Source organism: Trichosurus vulpecula, chromosome 8 (assembly GCF_011100635.1).
Source record: "Trichosurus vulpecula isolate mTriVul1 chromosome 8, mTriVul1.pri, whole genome shotgun sequence".
In the NCBI taxonomy this organism is placed as follows: domain Eukaryota; kingdom Metazoa; phylum Chordata; class Mammalia; order Diprotodontia; family Phalangeridae; genus Trichosurus; species Trichosurus vulpecula.
Window position 1 is genome coordinate 253728523 of NC_050580.1, and position 12006 is coordinate 253740528.

General features: G+C 42.6%; 1 protein-coding gene across 1 annotated transcript in view; it reads right to left on the reverse strand.

Moving 5' to 3' along the window:
• OTUB2 (OTU deubiquitinase, ubiquitin aldehyde binding 2) overlaps positions 1-12006 on the reverse strand; it is a 42265-nt gene that overhangs the window by 14641 nt on the left and 15618 nt on the right. The window contains exons 2-3 of the mRNA XM_036735029.1: positions 8877-8972; positions 2324-2442 (exon numbers count right to left, since the gene is read on the reverse strand). Of these exons, the coding sequence (XP_036590924.1) occupies positions 2324-2442; positions 8877-8972 (215 nt within the window). The remainder of the gene's footprint in view (positions 1-2323; positions 2443-8876; positions 8973-12006) is intronic.

Below are 12006 nucleotides of genomic sequence, written 5' to 3' on the forward strand. Positions count from 1 at the left end.
GATAGCCCCAAAGGTGGGTAAGTAAGAGTGTGGTGTAGTGAGTAGAAAGACTTCTAGCTCTGGATTCAAAGCATTGGGTTCAAATCCCACCTCTGATGTTTGTACCCTGTGTTACTTTGCTCAAGTCATTAACCTCCTAGACCTCAGTTACTTCATCTGTAAAGTGAGGGGGCCAGACTAGATGGTTTCTTAGGTCCCTTCTAGCTCTACATCTGTGATCCACACATTGGGGCAAGGGGATGTCCGAGTAGTCTTCAGGTCACATTGTAAGGTAGGCATCTATTCCCATTATGTTTAAGGCCAGGTCTGATCAGATCCTGGTGATATAATTAAATAAAGCCAGTAATATTAATAATAATAATTACAATTTATATAGCACTTTTAGGTTTGAAAAGCATCTTACAAATTTTATTTTTAATAAATTTAAATTTTAATTATTTTAATAATAATTAACAATTTTGATACTTTTAATAATAATGACATTTTAATAATTTTACAAATAGTATTCACTTTATCCTCACGACAAGGCTGGAAAGTAAGCGCTATTCTTATTATTTTTTACAAACAAGGCAGAAAGAGGTGAAATGACTTGCCTAAGGTCTTGGAGCTAATAAGTGCTTGAGGCTGGATCTGAACGTGGGTCTTCCTGACTCCACCTCTGGTACCTTATCGATTATATCAATGGTTGGTTGGTTGGTTGTTGTCCTTCGTTCTCAGAGAGGACCAAAATGACATCATTATGCTTGAGTCAAGATTCAGTGTGTCCGTCTGTGGCTGATCAGACCAATACAAGCTCAGAATGCTCTGCCACAGGTCAGCCACAAATAGTCCACGTGAACATTTGGAGTGGATTCTCTAAATCTGCGCATCCTGTGTTTCCATTGAGCTCTTTCAATTCTGCTTTGCTCAGAGAGCACAGCTTCTTCTCTGATGTGGGCACGCCATGCTGAGCGGTCCCGTGCTAGTGCCTCCCATGTCACACAGTAAAGAGAGACAGAATCTCTGTAATCACCCAATAAATGGTTAACCTACTTCTGCTAGAATACTTCCTGTCATGGAGGCTTTTGGGGGTTTTGTTTTTGGCTTGAATTCTCTAGTTAACCGTCCTAAAACAATCTATTTTTGCTAGTTTGGACCTGGCCCGTGAATCAGTTGGGGCACGTGGGAAAGATATTTATTCAGTTTCCCTGTCTCCAAGCAGCGCCGTACCTAAACCATGGCAGGGAGCAGATAATTACCTACGTTCAAGGCCACCGGGAAAGGTGACTCCATAGACATAGAAATCATAGGGTGTAAGAACAAAAAGGAAACCTAGAACGTAGAACACAAGAACTAGAAGGGAGACAGAACACAAGATGCCAAAGAATAGAGAATGTCAGAGATGGAAGGTTCGTTACAGATCATCTTACAGATGAGGATACTAAGGCCCAGCATTAATGAGAAGCCAGGTTCTTAGGCCCCTATTCCACTGTTTAATATCCCTCGCTGTTAGAAGACATCTTCAAAGATTCTAACCAGGGGTGTGTGCTAGTAAATGTTTAATAATCAGCTCTCTGGGGGGAAAAACTATGTTGGTCACACTTTTAAGTTTCCTCTTCATCATTAACATTTTTTCCATTCGCTGTTTAAAGTCTAGGTGTTGTTTTTCAGCGTGTCTGACTCTTTGTGACCCCGTTTGGGGTTTTCTTGGCAGAAATACTGGAGTGGTTTGCCATTTCCTTGTCCAGCTCATTTTACAGCTGAGGGAACTGAGGCAAGCAAGGTTAAGTGCCTTGCCCAGGATCACACAGCTAGGAAGTATCTAAGGCCGGGTCTGAAATCAGGAAGTCTTTCTGACTTCAGGCCTGGCACTCTATCCACTGTGCCACCTAGCTGCCTTTGAAGTCTACACATATTGCTGTGTCAACAAAACAATGAATCAAGCCTTGATTTGTAACGTTTGTTGATTTCTGAGGTGTGAGTGTGCATGTGGAAATTTAACAATCAGCTCTCACAAGTACTGAGCTGGCTCCAACCCACACCTAACACGAACCACTACCTTTCTAAATATGGCCTGAACCAAACAAAGAGAAAACCACTGAGGCCACTGAAATAGCCTTTTGGTTGGATCGAGTGTTGCATTCGCCATTCCAACCCAATACAGTCGAACCCAATGTAACACTAACGTAACAGCTTTGCACACTAAGTGCCTAAAGTGTGCAAAGGACTGTATTAGGAGAAGACACAGACAAAACGAACAACAACTCCTGCCCTCAGAGTTTGGACTCTGCACAGAAGACACAATGTGTAAACAGGGAAGAATCCACACAGTCATTTCATTTACCTGAGAATTTCTCTGCTGTTCCCAATAAGGGACTCTAGGTAGGAATAACCCAAGGCTCGGTAAAAGCAATTCCCATCCCCTTTTGTTTTTCGCAGAGCAGAAAATCTTTTGCTGAGTTCCTGGGGAGAGAAGGACGTAGCTTTTGATAAAAAGTAATAATCATAATGATAATAATAGCTGATATATACATACACACACAGATACATACGTACGTATATGATCTTAATTTTGGCAGATTGTTTTACATATATTATTTGATTCTTGCAACAACCTTAAGAGGTAAGTATGGCTGGATATTATTTTCCCCTTATTAGACATGAAGCAGCAGAACCTTAGAAAGATTAAGTAACTGACTAAGGGTCACGCAGTGAAGCACCCAGGTCTCTCCAGAGAGCAAGCCTTGTACTCCTTCCACTAGACCAAATTATATTAAATCATCATCTTCCTGTCAATTCCCTCATCTGGAAATTCTCTCAGTCAGGCCAGGTACCACCTTGTCTCTTGGGTACACCATGATCTCGCACCTCTTTAGCTATGCTTATCCTTCCAAGAATTTATTTATTCCTTCATTTGCTCAACAAATAGTAACTAATTTGAAGATTCTGTGTTTGCGAGCACTGAGGATACAAAGGTGAGCAAAAGGCCAGTTTACAGAGAAGACACATGGGTTGCTTGTGATGTACGACTGTGAGAAAACTCCTTGCATCCGTCTTTGGATCTGATTGGGTTTCTGGGTGGCATAATCTAGGTCCTTAGTTAAGGGTCTTAAACATCAGGTGGAGGTGATCCAGTTTTCCAGCCACACAGGGCTAGGTTCAAACAATGCGATACATTTTTTTCTCAATTCCCACAACTGAATAAAGTTTTCTCACAGGGCAGAAATTGGACTTGACCCATAACTGAACAGAAAGAAAACTGAGCTAGCTCCAGAACTGAGTTATAATAGAGTCAGTGTGGTTCACCCAGTTCTCAAAATTAACCCCTTGCTGTCCTAATCCCCCAATTCCGTCATAGCTGATTAGATATGGCAGCTAGGTGGCGCCATGCATACAGCACCAAAAACACCAGAGTTCAAAATGCAGCTTCAGACACTGGCTTTGTGACCCTGGGCAAAGTCTTTATCCTCTGCCTCAGTTTCCTCATATCTAAAATGGGGATAATAATAGCCTCTATGTACCAGGGTTGTTGTGACGATTAAATGAGGTTCCATTTGTAAACCTAAAGAGCTCTAATAAATCTTCATCTATCATCTTCATCGTTGGATAAGAAGGGAAAGGGAGGGAAGAATCATTCATTCAAATGTGGGGAGACAAGGTTATGTGATGGGACCAAGTGAGAGAAATAAGGAAGTCAGACAAAGGAGGTTAAAAGGAAAAGACAGGAAGATGGCGGCTGGAAAGCAGGGACTAGCATGAGCTCCCCGCCGAGCCCCTCCAAAAACCTATAAAAAATGGCTCTAAACCAATTCTAGAACTGCAGAACCCACAAAACAGCAGAGGGAAGCAGGGCTCCAGCCCAGCAGAGCCTGGATGGTCTCTGGGTGAGGTCTATCCTGGGAGCTGGGAGATGGGAGCTGGGAGTGGAGCAGAGCAGAGCCCAGTGAGCAGCTCAGACCAAACAGACCAGGACCCGGGCGGAACAGGCCGTAGTGCCCTGAATCAGTGAGCTGCGGCAGTTACCAGACTTCTCAACCCACAAACACCAAAGACAGCAGAGAAGGTTAGTGGGAAAAGCTGCGGGAGTGGAAGGAGTTCGAGGTTCGGCCACTGCCCCGGGGCAGTGGAGGTGGGACAGCTACAGCTGTTGTTGCTTCCGGCCCCAGGCCCACCTGGTGGGAGGAATTAATTGGCGGATCAGAGCAGGAGTGCACAGCCTGCTGAAGATCTGAGTCAAGTCTGGGTTGGGGGTTCTTAGGGAAGGAGTAGTGCTGGTGTGGCAGAGCTGGCGCATCCCCCCCAAACGTGGAACATAGAACTCTTTAGTCTACAAGCAGTCATACCCCGCTGAAAAAACTCAAGGGTCAAGTTAGTTGGTTGGGAATATGGCCAGGCAGCGAAAACGCACCCAGATTCAGACTCAGACTTTGGATTCTTTCTTTGGTGACAAAGAAGAGCAAAACATACAGCCTAAAGAAGTCCACAAAGTGCACTTCAAAAGCCTCCAAGAAAAACAGGAACTGGTCCCAGGCCATGGAAGAGCTCAAAAAGGATTTGGAAAAGCCAGTTAGAGAAGTAGAGGAAAAATTGGGAAGAGAAATGAGAAGGATGCGAGAAAACCATGAAAAACAACTCAATGACTTGCTAAAGCAGACCCAAAAAAATACTGAAAAATACACTGAAGAAAACAACACCTTAAAAAATAGACTAACTCAAATGGCAAAAGAGCTCCAAAAAGCCAATGAGGAGAAGAATGCCTTGAAAGGCAGAATTAGCCAAATGGAAAAGGAGGTTCAAAAGACCACTAAAGAAAATACTACCTTAAAAATTAGATTGGAGCAAGTGGAAGCTAGTGACTTGATGAGAAATCAAGACACTATAAAACAGAACCAAAGGAATGAAAAAATGGAAGACAATGTGAAATATCTCATTGGAAAAACCACTGACCTGGAAAATAGATCCAGGAGAGAGACTTTAAAAATTACTGGACTACCTGAAAGCATGATCAAAAAAAGAGCCTAGATATCATCTTTTAAGAAATTATCAAGGAGAACTGCCCTGATATTCTAGAGCCACAGAGCAAAATAGAAATTGAAAGAATCCATTGATCGCCTCCTCAAATAGATCCCCAAAAGAAATCTCCTAGGAATATTGTCACCAAATTCCAGAGCTCCCAGATCAAGGAGAAAATACTGCAAGCAGCCAGAAAGAAAAAATTTGAGTATTGTGGAAACACAATCAGAATTACCAAAGATCTGGCAGCTTCTACATTAAGAGATGGAAGGGCTTGGAATACGATATTCCGGAGGTCAATGGAGCTAGAATTAAAACCAAGAATCACCTACCCAGCAAAACTGAGTATCATGCTCCAAGGCAAAATATGGACTTTCAATAAAATAGAGGACTTTCAACCTTTCTCAGTGAAAAGACCGGAGCTGAATAGAAAATTTGACTTTCAAACACAAGAATCAAGAGAAGCATGAAAAGGTAATCAAGAAAAAGAACAAGAAAAAGAAATTGCAAGGGACTTACTAAAGTTGAACTGTTTTGTTTACATTCCTACATGGAAAGATGACGTGTATGATTCATGAGACCTCAGTATTAGGGTAGCTGAAGGGAATATGCATATATATATATATATGTTTATTCACTTATATATATATAAGTGAATGTGTATGTATATATGTATGTGTGTGTGTATATATATATATTATATATATACATTTTATATATATATATATATATATATATATATATATATAGAGAGAGAGAGAGAGAGAGAGAGAGAGAGAGAGCGGACACAGGGTGAGCTGAAGATGAAGGGAAGATATCTAAAAGAAATAAAATCAAATTAAGGGATTAGAGAGGAATATATTGAGAGAGGGAGATAAGGAGAGATAGAATGGGGTGGATTATCTCAAATAAAGGTGGCAAGAGGAAGCAGTTCTGTGGGAGGGGAGAGGGCAGGTGAGGGAGGAATGAGTGAATCTTGCTCTCATCAAATTTGTTCTGAGGAGGGAATACCATACATACTCAATTGGGTACCTTACCCCACAGGAAAGAAAAGGGAAGAAGACAAAAAAAAGGGGGAGATGATGGAGGGGAGGGCAGATGGGGGGTGGAGGTAATCAAAAACAAACACTTTGTAAAGGGGACAGGGTCAAGGGAGAAAATTCAATAAAGGGGGATGGGTTGGGAAGGAGCAAAATGTAGTTAGTCTTTTACAACATGAGTATTGTGGAAGGGTTATACATAATGATACACATGTGGCCTATGTTGAATTGCTTGACTTCTTAGGGAGGGTGGGTGGGAAGGGAAGATGGGAGAGAATTTGGAACTCAAAGTTTTAAAAACAGATGTTCAAAAACAAAAAAAAAAGTTTTTGCATGCAACTAGAAAATAAGATACACAGGCAATGGGGTGTAGAAATTTATCTTGCCCTACAAGAAAGGAAGGGAAAAGGGGATGGCAGGGGAGTGGGATGACAGAAGGGAGGGCTGAATGGGGAACAGGGCAACCAGAATATACGCCATCTTGGAGTGGGGGGGAGGGTAGAAATGGGGAGAAAATTTGTAATTCAAACTCTTGTGAAAATCAATGCTGAAAACTAAATATGTTAAATAAATAAATTTAAAATAAAATAAAAAAAAGGGAAAGACAAAAAAACTTAGTTCTAGACAGGCGGAGTTTGAAGTTCTTATGAGGCACATCCGGTTCGGGAGGCAGGTCTAGAACTCGGAAGAGAGTTCAGAAATAGAGTCAGAGTTTTTGGAGTCATCTGAGAAGAAGAAAGAGTCAAAGCCACAGTAATGGATGAGAGTGCCAAAGGAGAGAGCAGAGAGAGAGAAGAGGAAGGGAGTGGGGGTAGAATCTTGGGGAACAGTGACCTTAAGGGAAGGGGACGAGTAACCAGTGAAGAAGGCAAAAGAAGAACAGTCAGAGAGGAAGGAGGAGAACCAGGATGGCACGGTGTTCAAGGGTCACCCAAAACTTTAAGCACTGTCGCTATCGACCAGAAGTAGAGTCTAAGAAAATATCCCAAGGAAAACCTTATTCTTCCTACAACAGAGCAGACCCACTGGCCTGACAGCAGAGACTAGTCTTAAGTGGGGTATGTGATTTGCTGTTTCCACTTGAGAGGCAACAGTGGTACTGTGGCAATCTGAAGCGTGGGCTTGAGTCCCAGCCCCTGCCACCTACTGGCTATGTGATCTTGAATACATCATTTAACTTCTCTGGGCCTCAGTTTCTCCACCCATAAAATGGGAACAATTCTTGCACCCTGTATTCCCTAGTGTCCTCCTTGTGAGGATCAAATGAGATGTTTCCTTAGAATCCACTTCTGGTTGATACCAATAGTTCTTAGGTTTCGGGTCACCCCTGAACACCATGCCATCCTGGTTCTCCTCCTTCCTCTCTGACTACTCTTCCTCTGCTTCCTTCACTGGTTACTCGTCCCCTCCCCTCAAGGTCAGTGTTCCCCAAGATTCTACCCTCACCCCTTTCCTCTTCTCGCTTTCTACTTTCTCCCTTGGCACTTTCATCCATTGCTACGGCTTTGACTATTGCTTCTTCTTGGATGGCTCCAAAAACTCTGACTCTATTTCTGACCCCTCTTCTGAGTTCTAGACCTGCCTTCCTAACTGGATGTGCCTCACGAGAACTTCAAACTCAGCCTGTCTAAAAACAAGCTAAAGAGATATGATATTGGAAAACCACCACCTTGTTTTTGGCAGACATCATTTTTCAATGGACAGACACAGAAAGAAAACCGATCCAGTCTTTTGTGAGAAACTTACTCTTACTTCTGGATATTGTCTGTAACTTAACCTAGAGACTTTCTTTTCACCTCATACTACCCTAAACTACAAGCACCACAGTCCCTGCAGTCTGAGAAAAGTATGAGTGTAAGAGTGAGAGTGAGTCCTGCATTTGACGGGCAAATCCCCCCATCTCTTCAGTACCTAAGGAGACTCTCCAGGCCATAAGCTGCAGATGACGTGCTACAAAGAGGACATCACAGATCCAGTCAAAAATACACACACACACACACATTGTATCATATATATTTGTATTATATATACATATGCATATACATATATGAACCTAAATGTGTATATATGTACAGAATACATACATAGAAAGAGATAAAGAGGAAGAGTAAGTGTGTGTGTGTGTGTGTGTGTGTGTGTGTGTGTGTGTGTGTGTAAGAGACAGGGAGAGAGTATGTGTATGTATGGGTGTGTGAAAGAGAGAGGGTATGTGTGTGTGAGAGAGAGGTGTAAGAGAGAGGTAGAGAAAGTGTGTGTGAGAAAGAAGAAGAGGAAGAGAGAGGAGAAGTGTAAGGGAGAGGGAGAGAGATAAAGTGTGTGTATTAGACAGTGAATGTTTGTGTGTATGAGAGAGCGTATATGTGTATGTAAGAGAGAAAGAGGGAGGGAAAGAAATATGTGTGTATGTAAGAGAGAGGGAGTGTGTGTGTGAGTGCATGAGAGAGAGAGAGAGATAGGAAGAGAGAATATGTGTTTGTAAGAAAGTGTGTGTGTATGAGAGAGAGCGAGGGGTGGGGGGAGACAGAGACAAAGAGGTGGTACAGGGAGAGAGGGAGAGACAGACAGACAGACAGAGACAGACAGAGAAGTGTATAGTGACTTGAGGGACGGCATTGGAATCAGGAAGATCTGGTTCAAATTCTCCCTCTGATATATGAGACTAAAGGTAAACCAATGAACCTCTCAGCAACCTGAACAACTCCCTAAGACTCTAAGTGAGGTGTCAATTTGCATCTACAGAAGGAATTTTCAGATGATTCAGATGATGAAATCACAGATCCTGACCAAAACAGAAATGCCATAAACATTCTTCCCCTTGTTTGTTTTAAACACTCATGGCCTTACCTGAATTTTCCTCTGGTAAATCCTATTTTCTGGATGGTCACAAAGAATCGATAAGATGTCACATTTCTCAGATATTAAGTTAAAGGATGATTCACTCTGAAAGATGAAGACAGAGAGGTAAATAGCACAATTCCAAAAAGAACTGACTACGTTCCACCACATCCCACTGGGAAGCTAAATGCATTTCATTTTTCCTTAGTCATGACTGTCAATAGAGAATATCCTTCATTTAAAAGAAAAGCTCATTTTGGAAGTCCTCAACTTGAAAAACTGATAAAAGCATAGTCCTAATTCATTTTACAGAACGGAAGCCTCCAACACAAGGAACCTTCTCACTGCGAGGCCGTGGGATACGGTGGGGAAAAAATGGCTAGGTTTGGAGTCAGAGGACTCGGGTTTGAATCTGTGCTTTGCTACTTACTTACCTGTGCGCCCTTGGGTAAGTTTCTCCATTTTTCTGGGCTTTAAATGATGTCATCTGTGAAATGGGGGGTGGGTAAGGGGGGCTTGAAAGGTCCCCTCCAGCTCTAAATCTATTAGCCTACACTATGGGTCAGAGAGCACCCCCTACTGGCAACATGTGGTTTTGCAACCTAGCTCTACTATATGTCAAACTCACCACCCACAGCAACATGAGGCCAAGAAAAACTCTCAAATGTATCCTGAACTAGATTAAACTGTAATTGGAAAATGGTTAACAAAATATGTAAAAATGTAATACAACATAGATAATGTTTATTTGGTTTTCCAAGCTAATACGCAGTTCACAGGGATATATTTCTATCTGAGTTTAACCGTACTGTGCTAGACCCTGTCAATACCAATACAAGATGAGAAACAAAACTCATAGGAATCATGGAATTTGAGTCAGAAGGGACCTCAGCAGCCATCCAACCCGACTCATACTAAAAAGGAATCCCCACCATAATATTACTTATCTAATAAATTTAGAGCTGGAATGGATCTCAGGGGGCTAGTCCACCCCCTCATGGTATAAAGAAGGAACCTGAAGCCAAGAAAGGTCAAGTGATTCCCTCAAAGTCACACAGGTAGTAAATAGAGGAATAAGAATTTGAATCCATGCAGGAGGCTGGCACTCTGTAGCTACCAAAGGCAACCTCAGTCAATGTGACAGAGATTAACAATCCACTGACCCGAGAAGAGATGTCAAAGGAAGTATACATGGAGGATAAAGATAGTGCCCAAGGCGATATTCCCTGGTTATTTCTAACAGCTTTAGAAAAGCTGGTCACTAGCATAAGGAAAGTTAAAGGAAACTCTGTGCCCATTCGGCAGCTAGAAGAACTAGAAGTTAGAACTGTGCCCTGAAGGCACGTAGATAACCGATGGCACTCAGTAAGAGTTGAAGTGAAAGGATGAATGCTGTTACAGGGTGGGGACAGAAAGGTCATGGGCAAGCAGGGAGGGGATAAAATTCCTAATAGAAATGAGTTTGGGATGCCCCATTCCCCAACCATACACAGACACCCCAGGCCCTTTATGCCTTATGACCAGCCTGCTTAGAGGAGGGAGAGGCAACTAGATCCTGCCTTATGGGTGGTATTCTACCCTAATGGTGACAAGGTTTGGTTATGGGCTTCCCATGGTGCACCACTATATAGACGTGGACAGACTGGTGAAATCTGAGCAAGAGACTGGGACAACCACAGTAGCTACCTAGACAAATGTGACTGCTGCTGCAAATAGGAATTCTAAGTATGGCTGAAGGTGGCAACATCTTCCGTGACACACTTTAAGTATGTTTCCTGTAACAGGGCTGATAAGGAAATAATTGATCATTAGTTTACAGGGATGCTTGTAAAACTGTCCTGCCCTTCATAGGTACAGTAAGAGCCCTTCAGCCCCACCCAAGCCTAAAGTGTCTCTACTTGGATTTGCTGGACACCAGCAGCCAGGTTACTGTTAGGAAACCTCCAACAGGTCCACAGGGGCACCTTAGTTCCCACTGGGAAGGCTGGGGTTCAGACCACCAAGGGAAACCAGTAGCATGAGTTTTGGGGAATCAATATCTAGGTGAATGCTTACAGCAGACTCTGTGCTAGTGATTAAGGGTAGGACCAAGTAGAGAGACTTCTGGATTTATTTGAGCCATCCTGTAGGTCCTAGTAAGGGCGTGGAAATTATTTCTTCCCTTGTGATGGAGATGAAGGACAGAGTACTTTGATATACCACCTCTCCCTTATTCTGAGTGACCAGTAAGGAAGGCAAATGGCATCTGATAGATTACAGTGGACTAGAAGGAGCAAGGAGAAAAAAAGCTTTTACATCAATTGCTGAGGTTGTCCTGATCTACATTAATGTGGTAGATCAGGGAACCAACACCCCACAGTAATGGTTTGGGATTACCAAACTTGCTTTTTTTTTTTCCTTTTTCTGTGTCTGAGACTAGTCAGGAGCAGTTCTGTACCTAGGAAGAAGTCCATATACCTTCTAGGACTACCTGAACTCTTCCTCATATTGCTACGATATGGTAGTCAGAAAGAGATCCCACTTACCAAGAACACTGATGCCCACGACTACATTTATGGCATAATTGTGACCAGGCCAGAGAAGGCCATGGTGGCAGAAGCCCTAGACCTGATAGTGGCTCACATAAGGGACAAGAGATGGGAGATAAGCTCTAAGAGAATCCAGGTTCTAGCACGCTCAATCAAGTTATGAGGAATATTGAGGTTGAGATTCTAGATGATTCTAGACATAGTCCAGAACAAACTATCAATGCTCACTTCTTCAGTCTTAACAAAAGGAAGCCCAGAAGATCACTGGACTCTGAATTTCAGAGAACCCACATTCCCCATCTGGGTGAACTGACGGCTCCTATTTACTAAGTTACCTACAAGTACTGGAATTCCTAAAACCCCTAAAAAGGGGTTCCTTTTATAAGATAAATAGGGCACGCGAGGCCACTGTTATTAAATGGAAATGTCAAATTCAAGAACACCCTTCGTGAACAAGTTGCGATTCTTCCTGAGGCTGAGACCTCCAGGCCCAGCCCTGATCCCTTATCTCTTCCACTATCCCAAGGGCCCCTATAATGACTTCACTCCTGAGGAATATCATCTTGCTTGGTTCTCCAATGGCTCCAAGTACTAGAAGAAATATGTGAAAG